Source organism: Tinamus guttatus, unplaced genomic scaffold (genome assembly GCF_059628265.1).
Source record: "Tinamus guttatus ecotype Peru unplaced genomic scaffold, ASM5962826v1 Tinamus_guttatus_pri_ptg000027l, whole genome shotgun sequence".
In the NCBI taxonomy this organism is placed as follows: domain Eukaryota; kingdom Metazoa; phylum Chordata; class Aves; order Tinamiformes; family Tinamidae; genus Tinamus; species Tinamus guttatus.
This window is the reverse complement of record NW_028288561.1, coordinates 7,303,202-7,316,991: the sequence shown is the minus strand read 5'-3', so window position 1 is coordinate 7,316,991 and position 13,790 is coordinate 7,303,202. Positions and strand designations below refer to the sequence as shown.

At 49.2% G+C, this 13,790-nt stretch overlaps 1 protein-coding gene across 1 annotated transcript; it reads left to right on the top strand.

Moving 5' to 3' along the window:
• Positions 1-819: 819 nt before the first annotated feature.
• OPRL1 (opioid related nociceptin receptor 1) lies at positions 820-10,481 on the top strand. Its single transcript, XM_088529220.1, has 3 exons — positions 820-1,084; positions 8,417-8,772; positions 9,039-10,481. Exons 1-3 carry the CDS (start codon positions 858-860, stop codon positions 9,560-9,562), a joined length of 1,107 nt encoding a protein of 368 aa, XP_088385346.1. The 5' UTR covers positions 820-857; the 3' UTR covers positions 9,563-10,481.
• The last annotated feature ends 3,309 nt before the right edge of the window (positions 10,482-13,790 follow it).

Below are 13,790 nucleotides of genomic sequence, written 5' to 3'. Positions count from 1 at the left end.
CTTTGATCCTAAGTGTGGGGTGTCTTAGGCTGCAAAAATCACCCTTAAATACTGCTTAAAACCTGCAAAAAATCTTTGCCCTCCAGGTCTCAGCCCTCTGCCTGCTGGTAGCTTCTAGGTCAACCCCCCTGTCGCGGCTCCCGCGCGGGCAGAGCCTCCAGGTCGCTCGGCTGCAGAGCAAGGTGGGATTTCGCTTCCCGGAGCAGCGTTTCTATAAAACCCTCCCTGCGATTCGGCCTCCTCGCAGTGTCTGGGGCGGGGGGGACACGCGGGTGGCTGCGTGGAGGGGGCGGGCGGGGCGCAGGTGCGGACTCGCTTTCTGCTTTTTTCCTTTTTTTCCCTCCTTCCTCCTTTTCCTCCCCTCTCTCCTCCTGCTTTTTTCCCCTTTACGCAGTGGGAGAAGCCAGGCAGCCGGCGCCGGCTCTGCCCAGCCGCGCTCCTACCTCCCTCCCTCTTTTTTTTCCCCCCCTCAATCCCTCCCTTTTCCCTTAAAACCGTGCGCTCCGGGGCGCAGCATCCGTGGCCGCATCCCCCGCCGAAGCCGCGGGCCGGGCGAGGCTGCGGCCGCTGCTGTCGCTTTGTCGCCGCTTTGTCGCCGTGTCGCGGAGCCTGCGCGCAGGTGAGCGGGGAGGGGTCGCGGAGGGGCCGGGAAGGGCGCGCGCTCCCTGCGCGCCCGCGGACGCTCCCGCCGCATTCCCGTGCGCTCGGGGAAGAGGCTGTGCTTGTCCCTGCTGAGAGGTGTCCCTTGTCCCCCCGCCGCTGTCACACGCTTCGCTGCAGCCCCGCTGGCTGTTTGATTCGCGGATATTCAAACCGTCTCTTTGCCCCAGGTCCTTGGCGCAGGTTAGTGGTTCGCGATGGATCCCCTCTTCCCTGCCCATATTTTGGAGGACCCTGACCTGAGGAAGCTGCTCAACGACTCCTCCATGCTCAACCTGAGCTTCCTGCCCAGCAACTGGTTCAACAACGGCACGGGCGACGGCTTCCTGCCGCTCAGCATCAAGATCACCATCGTGGTGGTCTACTCCATCGTGTGCATCGTGGGGCTGGTGGGCAACTGCTCCGTCATGTATGTGATCGTCAGGTAGGACACGCAGCTGGCATGTTCCTGGATTGGGGATCATTGGAGTGGTCCTTCCCCTCCAAATCCCACCTCAGGTGCTTCCCTGATATTTGCTAGGTGTTATGCAGGTAAAGATATGGCATTCATCTTATTTCTTTGGCTTTATTTTTCTCCCCTCCTAGGCATGATGAAGCTCTCATCAGTGCTTTCAGCTGCCCTCTGGTGCCTCCTAAAGTTTAACCCAGAGAATGGAAGGGAACAATCAGATCTAGTAAAAAAGTGGGGCTTTCTGCAGACCTCAAGGCTTGGAGCTGGGTGTCTCTGCAGAGGGCAAAGCGCTGGGAGTGCTGAGATGCCAGGGTGCCTGATCTGCAGTGGGACGTCTCCCTCCGTGCAGGGTCTGCACCCAGCCCAGCTGCAGGTGCTGCTCCTCGGGGAGGTGGCGTTTTCAGGAGCAGAATCTAGATTCCAGGGAATGGGCTTGCTGTGAGGCTCTGGGTTACTTCTGCAGGGCAAAATGTTCAGGTAACTGGAAGAACTAGTTTGCAATTGTGGCTATAAATAAGATGTGACAGGATGGTGCAGGGGTGAGGACAGCTCGTGTGGCAGCAGAGGGACAGAGTGTGGAGCATGCACCAGTGCTGCTGGCCTCCTGCATGCTCAGCTGCCTCCTGGGCTTTTCACAGGCTAGCTCTGCTGTGATTAAACCACCTTGTTTCCAAAACAGCAAATATTTTTCTTCCCTTTAAGTGCTAAATAGTTTGTGTACATCAAGGCTGTGCTCCTCCATGTGAAGCCAGCCACCTTTCCTGATCTGTGCATCTTGCATGCTAAGCACAAGCTTCCATTTCACACATACCTTAGTGCAGTTTCCTGGCATGGATAGGAGCTGTCAGCCCAGAAGAGACCAGGTACATTTGCTTTCTGCTCCATCAGAAAGGCTGAAAATGCTTAGCAGCTCTTCGGGCACTGAGAAGTCTGGCTCTTGTTGGGAATCCTGCTGATTCCGAAGCATCCTTCCCATGCGTCCCCAGGGCAGCGGCTGCATGGTGAGGTCTGCAGCACTGCAGGCCTGAGCGAGGCTGTGTCCCTTTGCAAGGGTGAAGCAGCGCTGGGGTTTGTCAGGCTGCCTGCTGGAGCTCTTCCTGCAGAGGAGTTTATGGCTGGGAGAAGGGATTGCAACAGCACGGGGAGCGCGAGGACAGGGTGCAGCAATGCTGTGTTTGGGTAGTCCTTGCCCTGGTGGCACTTGGGTGGGTAGTAGCATTTGGTTGGGATCAGTGTTTGTGTAAGATGAGGCCTTTGGACCCTCTTGCACCAGCTACAGACCCCCTGTCCTCCCATGCTGTGTCCTAGAGCTGGAGCATCCCTAAGAGCAGCCAGTGCCCTGGGAATCGGTGGTGCTGGAGCTCTCCTTATTGGGAATCTTTTCACACAGCTCTTTATCCCAGAGGATTGCAGCTCCCTGGGAGGTGGTGCGGGTGGAGGGAAAGGAGTCCTTGCCCAAATGTTAACACATCTGAGAGGGAGAGGCCCTGGGAGGGATCTCAGCCCCAGCTGTCACGATCTCATGGGATCTGAAGAGCTGCTGCGTTTCTCCCAGTCAGTCAGGTGCGGGTTCCTCTTTGTGGGTGTGATGCTGCTGCCCATGAAATTGGGAGCGATCCCAGCTGGTGCACAGGGTGGCACTGGGAGCACGACCCTGCTGGTCCCTGTTGGCCACAGACTGTGTCAGTGGCGAGTTTATTGCCAAGATTCTTAACTATCCCAAACCAGCATCCCAGTCACGTTCAGGGGGCTGTGTGAGTGCTGCTGTGCTTTAGATGATGGGAAAGTGAGGATTTCATGGGATTTTTCCTGAAACTTAACTTTTTATGTCACTTTTTTTTCTGCTTTAAAACAATCAAAAGCAAGTGGCCTCCTGCCACCTCAACCTTTTTCCTGCCCCTCCTTCTGCTCAGTGATTCCTATATCCACAAAATGCCCTGCAGATATTTGTTTGGCTTCTCTTTTGGGGAGGATTCACCTTTTTTCTACCAAACTTCTGTGTGAGTAACGTGTGGAGGAGGTCGTGCCCTGGCAGCACGTGCTTAAGAGGCTGCTCTTTCCTATTGCTTCTCCCTATGGGGATCTCCCAGCTGATGCTGGGGGGAAATGACCTGTGGCTGGTGACTGGGTAAGCTCAGTGACTGGGGCCATATTGAATTTAAATAAAGGAAAAAAACTAGTCTCAACACCAAGCCATAGACCTTATAAATGTGGCTGTGCAGAGCAGTGCAGCTGGACAGCAGCCTGACGGGCAGGATGCTCTCGGGAAGCTTCTCTCTCCAGCTTGCAGCACTGAAGCTCTGGGCTCTATGTCTTAAACTGCATCTTTCAGTGAGTTGCAGTTTGGATGCTGGCATTCCGAGGTGGGATTTGGGGACTTTTGCTGGTGTCCTGGCTCTTCCATTTATGGAAGAAGAGCAAAATGGAGTTGCAGCTCTATGAGTGCTGCTGTCCTGGACAAAAGCTGCCTGCAGCTGCCCACAAGCAGCCTGTGTGTGGCTTGCTGAGATGCAGATAGTAGCTGTTCCCTTTTTTTGATCTGGTTGTGAAACACAAAGATTAATATTGGCACTCAAGGAAACCGGAGGCTTCGGGAAGGCTTGTTTGTTCGTCTTGAACAAGTTTCTTGCAGGGCTCGGGGAGACGTTGCAAAGCCCCTTGGTATTTCAGATGCAAATAAATAAGAACCAAAGCCTCTGCTGTGCAGCCCAGCCTCCATCTCTGTTCTATTTGGAGGGGTTTAGCAGTTGGAGGGATTAATTTAGTCAGGGGCATCCTGCGGATCCCCATGCAGCCCCTTACCCCGTGTCTCCCTGCTCCAGCGGCAGTTTTCCCTCCTGTGTGGAGCAGGTTTTCCTGGGAGCTAGGGCTCTGCAGGCAGCACTGAGCTCGCTTTGATTCTCTGTATTGATTTGCACCATTTCAGAGCAGTTTAAGTAGCCGTCTAGGCAGATTAGAGCTGTTGGGCCCCTAGATTTTTATTGGGTGCTTTGTCACTTTTAGGTGACTGCATACTTAAAATTAACATTAAAGGGCTCTTGCTGAAGTTGATTTGGCCATGGTGAGGATGTGATGGGGCAGGTCAGGACCTCCTCCATCTGTCCTGCTGGATGTCTGGGCTTTGGTTTGTGTTGGAGCTGCTCATCCTGGGCAATGTTGGATGCTCCTGCCAGCGAAGTGCACCCAGGAGCATGGTGGTCAGGCTTGCTAGCCCCGTGGCCAGAGGCATCTCCTGCCTGTGGGAGGCCAGGACGAGTTTCATCTCCTCCAAAAACAATATTGATCCCTGGAGAGAGGGCATGGGCTGCCATGCAATGTGACCAGTTAATTAGGACATTGCAGCTCTGCTGCCTCCTCAATAGAAAGCTCTAAGGGAAGGAAGAGCTGTGACCGGCTGCATGTTTCGGGGGATAGAGTGGGTGGTTAATACAGTGCCAGCCCCACGGATGCCCATGAGAGGCCACTGGGCTTGGCATATTGCACTTGCTGTGCCCTGCTCTGCTTTTTTCCGTTGTGTCCAAGGGACTGAGCCCCATGGGGACCAGCGGGATGAAGGAGATCTGCTGCCTCTGCAGCTGTGCAAGCTTTTTACTGCAAAATGAATGCAAAACACCATTTGTGGAGCCAACGTGGTGCTCCTCACAGCTGCCCCTGTGGGGATCCGTGTGCATACTTGACTGTTAAGAGCAAAGCATCTTGGAGTGGGTAGGGATGTGGAGATGGGCTGGCTGTGATGGGGTCCCCATAGCAAAACAGAGGGTGCAGCTGAATGCTGAGTTAATATCAATAAATCCCGTTTGGGCTTCATGAACTGGGAGAAGGCTGGAGCAAGGTGGGAGCTGAGACCTGGCCAGGCAGCCCTGTGGGAACAGTTTCCCTTAGGAAATTTCCCCCTGACCCAGTGCAGGGAATGGCTCTGCAGGGAGCAAACGTCCTCCGTGGGCTCATCCGCGTCACCACCGGGCAGGGGGGACGGTGCCGCCCACGGCGTGCACTTCTAATTTGTCTTTTTGAGGGATTAAGAGGGAAAACTGCTGGTGCCTGGGGAAAAAGAAGAGTCCGCAGAGAAGTGATTAATTGATTTTTTTTTTTGATTTTTTTTTGGTTGTTTGTACTGAACATTCTGGAGATGTTTGGGAACACGGGCTGGCCAGAGCAGTGCTGGCTGGTTCGCAGTGTGCACTGAGCGTGGGGCAAGGAGTAATGAGGGGCAAATGAATTTTCCCACCTTGCAAGAGCACAAACCTGGCCTTGGAGGTGGTGCAGAGGAGACGAGTTGGTTGAGGACCAGCTGCCTTCGCTTGCTCACCCTCGTGGGGTGCAATTGGGGAGAGTTTGAAGGGGAAGTTTGCAATGTAGACATCCTATAGCTAGCATTTTTTGAGATGAAGGGGCTCTCTGCTGCACCTGGGCTATTTGCACCCATGGAGACAATATTGGCTCTTGCGGGTGCTGGATGGGTCCAACCTAGTTGAGGTGGGAGGGTCTCTTCTTTCTCTCATTGCTCACAAAACACTTCCTAACACTTTTGTTTCCCAGTAGCTAAGCTGCCTAAATGCATTTTATCTAAATGCATTATCTAAAATGCATTTTTTTCTCTCCTGGAAAGAAATCCTCCTGTGGAGCTGTGTTTTTTTTTTTTTTTTTTTTTGACAAAACAGGTCATTTGATCTCTGAAATTTCATGGGAATGGTTGAAGCCCTAGCCAAGCATACAGAAGAAAAATAACTCTCTGCAGCAGTCTTGAAATGTTTCCTGTTACTCCCAACAAACTGGCTTGGGTGATTTGAGTGCAGAAATTGCCTCATTCCCTGGAATCTCTTCATTTTTAAATGCCAAGGCAAAGTTTAAGCACCCTTGTGCTGTTTCCCTTTCTAAAGGTGTTCTTGGTAGGGCTGGCTGAGCAGTCTTTTCTGACACCCAGATTTGATGAATGTGCTTATTTTGTAAGAGGGGTCTGAATTGAAGCTCCAGATGGGAAGAAGCTTGATCTTTGGGGAGCATGGGCAAGCCCAGCCAAGTCTAGGGGATGCAGGGGCAGTCCATGGCTCCCAGGGCCCCTTTGCCAAAGCAGCCTTAAATGATAGCATAATTTTCTGAGGTCTAAGCTGAAAATATATATATTTTAATATGCTTGAATACAGAATAGTGATTTAATTTCCTGTGTGGTGCCCAGAGCAGGGAGCAGGGAGGATGCAATAGTCCTGAGTCATCTGCCAGGAGTGAAGCTTGGATGGTCTGGGAAGGATGTAGTGTTGCCTGAGGTGGGCAGTTCTGCAGCAATTTGACAAAAAAAAAAAAAAAAGGTATTATAGGTGAAATCAAACCCTGTAATATTCAGTATATTATAAACCAGAGATTATGAGGTAGTTCATGGGCTTCAGTGACACTCTGAAATGAACTTACCCTTGGTTGATAGCACATCATTACGTGCCCTGTCTCTGGCACCATTTCCACAAAGGCTGTTATTAGTATCGCAAGTGCAAGGTGTCTGGAAGCTTTAAATCATCTCTGCATTTTGGTGCTCATGCTGTCCATGGGAAGCCTGCCCAAGACGGGAGCTTGGGAGCGGAGCTCCCAGTTCCATGGGCTCGGCAGGTACCTTGGGTAGATGAGCAAATATTTCCTTGACTCATTCCCCACTTGAAGTGGAGATGATGAACGTTTAGAGCATGGCAAGCCCCATCTTGGGGCAGTCGGTTCACACATTCCTCCTTGTAAAAACTATGCAGTAAGGACAAAACCCTCTTTGAACTGGGCTGACTCATAATTTTATCCAAAGATAATATTTCTTCACAAAGATTCATTGTGATATTTTGTCTGATGTAAACGTTTCTCACCAGTTTGTGAGCACTGGCCAGCACTGTCTGTCTTGCCTGCTCTGGTTGACAGCCTGAATTAACCACAGCGTTTGGCCATAAACCCTTGCAAAACAGCTAATCACCTTGCCTCTGGACCTTTCAAATCAGATTACTGTGTAAAGCCCTCACCAGTATTTATAATAACGAAGCCATATGTGATAAAATCCTTGATTAGCTTTACTGAAGTCATTTTTCAGAAAGCACGGTCTGAGCTGGAGCCTCAGGCTTTTCCTGCCTTTGAAGCTGATGGGAAAGTGCCATTTCTTTCATTGCAAGAGCAGGTTTGAGCTTATGTCAGTAGGTTGTAGGAGGTAGGACTAAAAGGGTGGTGTTCAACTGATATGATGTGAGAAAAATGGAGCATCTTCTTCCTAAAGTGGTAAAATGAGTTCTTCAAGAGACATCAGCTCCTCACTCATCACCTTCCCCAGATACCAAACAGGGTGGAACCTGTAAGTCTTTCCTTTTCATTTTGGGCAGAAAAAGAAAAAAAAAAAGGGGTTTTACTGTATTTTTCAGCCTCATGTGCTGCCTGAAATGGTTACCTAAAATGTTTTCTGTGTGGAAAGGTGCCCTTTGATATAAGAGAGGGTAATCGCTTTCCCTGGCTCACAGTTCCAGACACTTTCTTTTTTTCTGGATTACTTGAAAAGCCTTTTCTGGTTAGAGGGAGATGCTGCTGTTTTTTTTTCACCCGTTAGTAATGGGTTTGCTGCTGGCTACTGCTATGTGTGCAATTAGTGTTTACAAGTATCATCGTGGTGTCTTAGGATTCCAGTTGCTGCTCATTTGCAGATGTTTTGTTCTCTTCACAAAGCAGTTGCAAGACACATGTACTCCAGATTACACTTCAAAATCAATTCCATCACTTTTGGAGAGATGGTTTCCCTCTGTCCCCCTCTGTCCTCTCCATCTTCCTCCTAATAGAAGATAAGTAGGGAGCTACTTGTGCAGAGAGTTTCTGATGTCTGTTTTTGGTTATATTAGGAGGGAAAAATGTGATGTTAAGGGGAATTGACTGCAAAAGCATAGGGAAAACTAGAGAATTTTTTAAAGTCAAGTCTCTATGTATTCATGGTGTTTTCCCCCTCTGCCTGCTCTGAGGCCTTTTCCTCAATTTTATATTTTGAGAGACTTGTATAAAAGTCACAGTTAAACATGGTTCTTCCTCTCCCTTGCAAGATAATCATCTTGTGATTTCTAGGCTGTTAAGTGAACACATTTCTCTGGTATTTCATCCTCAGGTGAATTTTCAGAGATTCTAGGTGGGAGAACAAAAATATGACAGAATTGTCTCCGTTTGCATGAAATGCTTGGGTGAAAGTTTTCAGACTTCATCAACTCCTGGGCTTTAGGAGACTGGAACCAGGGTCATTCTAAAACCAAATGTATAAATTACTTATACCCAAAGGCTCTGAGTATTGTTCTTTGCTACATTTTTTAGGTTCACCAAGATGAAGACAGCGACCAACATTTACATCTTTAACCTTGCTCTGGCTGATACCTTGTGCCTGATGACCTTACCCTTCCAGGGTACAGACACGTTCCTGGGCTTCTGGCCCTTTGGCAATGTCCTCTGCAAAATTGCCATCTCCATAGACTACTACAACATGTTCACAAGCACCTTCACGCTGACGATGATGAGCGTGGACCGCTACATCGCTATCTGCCACCCCATCAAAGCGCTGGATATCCGCACTCCGCACAAGGCCAAGGTGGTGAACGTGTGCATCTGGGCACTGGCTTCTGTCTTTGGCATCCCGGCGATGGTGATGGGATCTGCAGAGAATGAAAACAACGGTCAGTGGAAGAGCGTCCTGGGGGATGGAGATGGGGACCGGAGCAACCTCGGGGCTCTGGCAGCTGTTGGGTACCAGTTCCCATAGTGGGTTAAACTGCCGGCTCTCTGGCTGGCTTAACTCCTTCCCCTCTGCCCTTGCCTCTTGTATCCCTGCAACTGCTTTTCCAGTATTAAACATACCTAAATTATACTGAACATAGAGGTGCTCCTGCTCTCAAAACATGTTTGCTGATCTTGCCTCCTCTTCCCCTTTTTTCCCTAACAGAAATTGATTGTCTGATTAAACTCCCATCACCTGTGGATTACTGGGATCCAGTGTTTGGCATCTGTGTCTTTCTCTTCTCCTTTATGATCCCTGTGTTGATCATAACCATCTGCTACAGCCTCATGATTAGGCGACTCAAGAATGTCCGTGTCCTCTCAGGCTCCAAGGAGAAGGACCGAAACTTGAGGCGCATCACCCGAATGGTCCTGGTGGTGGTGGCTGTCTTCATCATCTGCTGGACTCCCATCCAGATCTTCGTGCTGGTGCAGTGCTTGGGTGCCAAGGCAGAAAGCGAGCTCGAGTTGGCCATCTCCTGCTTCTGCACCGCGCTGGGCTATGCCAACAGCAGCCTGAACCCGGTGCTCTATGCCTTCTTGGATGAGAACTTCAAGGCGTGCTTCAAGAAGTTCTGCTTCCCCACTGCCTTCAGGACCGAGCTCCAGATGTCCAACAGGATGTGCAGCATTGCCAAGGATGTGGCTTACGCCTGCAAGAACTCGGAGGGGACTAACAATCCGGCCTGACTAGGCATGGAAATTCCCATGGTGGCTGTCGCCCAGCAGAGTCCGACCACCCCCACGTCAGAGCTAACTCAGATAACGGCTCTTTAGCAGGACCTCAAAACTGAGAGGCAATTCTGGGGGTTGGGAAAACCGGATTCTGCAAGAGCATGCAGAAAGTGAGCCAAATTGATGCATTTTTAATTCTCATGCGCTCTGCGCTGCAGAATGTGTTTGAAACCAGCCCTTTGATTCCTGAGAACCCCTTGTGGTTTGCAACACTATGGAGACTTTGGGAATTAAGGGGTTTAAGCCAGGCATTGCTCCTGGGCTTTACATCCTTGCTGCTGGGAGGCAGACAAAATGCAAACTATTCTTTTTCCTCCTTGAGCTGTTTAAGATGCTATCGGCTCATATGGCTCACCAGGCACTCGCGTGTGGATTTTATTCCTGCGGCATTGCTCTGAAATTAGACTTTGAAGCCAACATGGGGATCAGCCGTCAGACAAAACCCTAGATCATCTCCAGGGTGAGTCATCATGCAGTGAAGGGAGCAGAGGAGAGGCTGGCGGAAGGGAAAGTTCAAACTGTCCGGAGCTGGGTGAAGCGCCGGGCTGGGAGCCTTGGCACAAAGCCTGGGGACAAGGACAACGCCAGCTCCTGCGGCTGGAGGTCTGCAATAAACCCTCTGCCTCGAGCGGTGGGAAGAGACTGTCAGAGCTGATGAATGTAGCTCGGAAGAGGAGAGATGGATGAAATGAACACAAATCCATGTTTACTTGCTGCTACTGCTGTTTTTTATTTTAACTCTGCATTTTCAGTATAATAGTGGACAGTGTGTATCTATATCGACACACACACTTCTCCATATTGCTATGGGTATAGCTATACCTATACCTCACTGAATTTCACCTTGCCAAGCATGCCTTGGAGAGCTTTCCCAATGAGGAGAAGGAAACAGTGGCCTAAATATCAGTATGTTTCTGTATAGGGGAAAGCTGTTTTGAAAGAGCTGGGCTGGCAGGTCGTCCTGGACATTTCTTCTAGGAGGGGCAGCATAGGACATTGCCATCTGCTCCGTTTGAGGAATGGTGTACAAAGCCTGTCAAAAAGGTGGAGTTTCAATTATTTATTTATTCATTTGAATGAAGTGAAGGACATGAAGTGGGGACACAGAGTCCCTTTCCCCTTGTGAGCTCTGGAGATGCTGCTGAGGAGTCACCCCTCCTGCCAGCTGTGAATTGATTTTTAGTTTGACTTTATTATTATTTCCTCTCCCTTCCCAATAACACAGAAATGTGTTAAGATGAAATGCCTTGCCATTTCATTTGAAAATAGAAGCACTCGGAAGAGTTTAAACTCCAACTGCCCTCTGTGCAGGCTGCCTTGTATTCTCCTTGTCCTGGGAAATCTTGGGAGCGGCAGTGAGTGGAGCTGACTGGGAATAAGGTCAATTTGGAGAGGGATGGTCAACTCCAGTGTGAGAAATGGCAGCAGCCGCTGAACTGTACAGTCTTCATGTGAATATATTGTGCTCTGGTCTATAAGATTCTGTATTTTTAATGTATTGATTTGCCAGTATTTTAATGCCGTCATGTTCTTTATATATGCTATATAAAAGATTACAGTGTTATATTTCTAGGCAGAGAGTTTCCCTTATGGTTGAGCTTAAAATATAGATGCAATTCCAATGTCCCACATGTGGGGCCCAGATTCCTTGTAAACTGCATGAACTGGAGAATGCTCTGGCTAATTAGCAGTTGATTGGGAATCTGGAGGGATATCGGAGAAAACTTGACAAACAGCACCTCTCGAATAAATGGAGAGAGGTGGAAATCTGGGCACTTTGAGCACTTTTTCAGTGGACATTAATCCCCAAGCACTGCCTGGGAGATCTTGTACAACCACCCAGGCTAAAACCCCAAGTGTGCCAAGAAGCATCACCCAAGAACCTCACTGCTGCCACCACATCCCTGCCCCTGGAAAATCACATTAGTGGCTCTTATATCTACAGATAAAATAGCAGTGTTGGGCAGTGAACAACCTTACTCCTTCTACCCCTATTTGCTGCCAAGAGCTGTGCATGAAGCTGTGAAACAGCCGCAGGGCTCTTCTTGCAGCCCCCTTAGTGAGCCGGAGCGCACACGGCAGCGCCTTACTGAGGAGCAGCCACCCTCCCTTTTTAGTTCTCAGTTGGGTTTTTAAATAGATTTATGTCCTCTAAAAATTACACCAGTATTTGGCAATTTTTATAATTTTGTTATAATGACTATGCTGCAATGATCTTGCATAATGGAGTACTCAATAAATGTGCGTTTACTAAGCTTTTGGGTAATTTTGTGGCCCTCGCAGTGAATGTGTTTAGACATTCTGTTCAATGCTCAGTGGAGTTTGTTATAAGAGCAAGGAACCTGAAAGCAAAAGCTTTATTGTACTGTGCCTCTGGAGTTAAAGGCTCGTGAGCAGCCGGGTGGCTGAAATACGGGCTCTTTAGTTCTCTGAAATGGTTGTGTTCGTATGATTTTACAATTACTGCAGTTTCCTAGGTGGCTACTTGTGTGCTTTAATAAAGGAAAAATAAACCTCCTGTGTTCTGAATGCTGTGGGATTGGAGAGATTTAACGCTGTGGAGCGATGTTGCTGGCATGTTTGCATGTGGGCTTATTTTTCCAGCTGAAACTATTGCTGACCACACAGGGTAAAATTGAAGCATCCTTCTGGTGAGGTTGGTGGGAACTTTTATGTCGGCTTTCTCTGGCAACAGTTTGGAAACCGAAGGGGTGAAGATGATGGAAAATGGGCAGTGGAAGATGCCTGTGAGCTGCAAAGCGCTTGTCATGCTGCTTGGAAGGATGGATAAGCCAGTGAGCTGTGCAATAGGGAGAAGTGTCTGCTTCCTTTACCGAGATGGATATTTGCAGGTGTTGGGTGACACCAGGAGGGTTTACTCTATTGGGGATGTTAATTTTTTTTTTTTTTTACAGGAAAAAAAAAAAAGTGCAGATGAGCAAAAGTCCCCAATCATTATGTCTGTTCAGTTTAGCAGGTAATAGGCATCGAGGGGTGAGTTCTTAGGACAAAGCCATAAGATAAAAACCATCTTATTTGCAAAGCAGGCTCTGCTGGAAGAACCCCATCTGCTTCCCCATGTCTTTCAGGTATTTTTGCTGCTGTGGCTGAGCAGGCTCCTCCTCATGGAGGAGAAAGGCCTTGGCATTGGCCAACAACCCAGAGAGCTTGTGGTCCAAAGTGAGGAAGTGAGATGGACTACGAGGAAGCAGAGCTAGGTATGGGCACCCAATGGCATTTTTTCTTTTTTTTTTGGTGGGAAGGATGATGTTTCAGAGTCCTTGCCATGACCAGGATGGGGATAATGTGCCACTTTTGCACAAATCCCACATGATCTAAGGCCAGGCTTGGGGTCAGTAGCTTGTTTTTGGCTTGGCCACCACGCTGTCCCATTTTGGGAGTTTGCTGAGCAGTGAGAAGACCAGTGAAGGGACTGCCAAAGAGCCCTGTGTCTCATCAGCTCCATTTGCTCCTCCTTCCAGCCCTGCAGCCTGGATAAAATGCATGCTAGAAGGAAGGAATCAATACACGGAGCAGTGTGGCCATGTATCTTGGCAACAAGGATGTTAATCAAGCATGTAAAGCCACTTTGCTCTCTCTCTCTGCCTTAATGTACTGAAACACCAGCTGTCCGGGCAGCAGCGGGGAAGGACGTGGACAGGATGCCCTTCCTGTCACAGTGCGATGCTCATGGGTTCTGCTTCAGCACCACCAAAGCTTGTTAAATGCTCCCTGGAATAGAAAGTGCAGGATCGTGTCCAAACCAAGTTGGGATTGCCTTCTCTCTGAGACTATGTCTCATGTCCTGCTTCTTGTGGAGGTGCCTTTTGAGGGTCTCTGGGGTTAAACCCCTCCTTGGCACATGCTGTTCTTACCAGGAACGTGCAGGTTGGATCATTCGTGGCTCCTTGCACCATGGGGTCATGCATGGTCTTGCCTCTTGCTCCTGCTTTCTCATATCCTCTTCCTTCCCCAGTTCTTCAATACCCTCCTGTGCTCTATTAGGTAAAGAACAGGCAAACTGGCTGTACCATCTCTTAAGTGCTGTTTTTTTGTGTGCATTTAGCCTGTTCAGCAAGCGCTGTCGAAAGACCACGCCACCCTGATTTGCTCAGTGATGGGGAACATAAACATGAGCTACACAGACAATATATAATCAAGACTAATGGCTTTTCAGCTTGCT

Coding starts and splice junctions, on each gene's coding strand:
- OPRL1 (XM_088529220.1), top strand. CDS start 858: ATGGATCCCCTCTTCCCTGCCCATATTTTGGAGGACCCTGACCTGAGG. Junction 1,085..8,416: donor GTCATGTATGTGATCGTCAG/GTAGGACACGCA, acceptor TACATTTTTTAG/GTTCACCAAGATGAAGACAG. Junction 8,773..9,038: donor TGCAGAGAATGAAAACAACG/GTCAGTGGAAGA, acceptor TTTCCCTAACAG/AAATTGATTGTCTGATTAAA.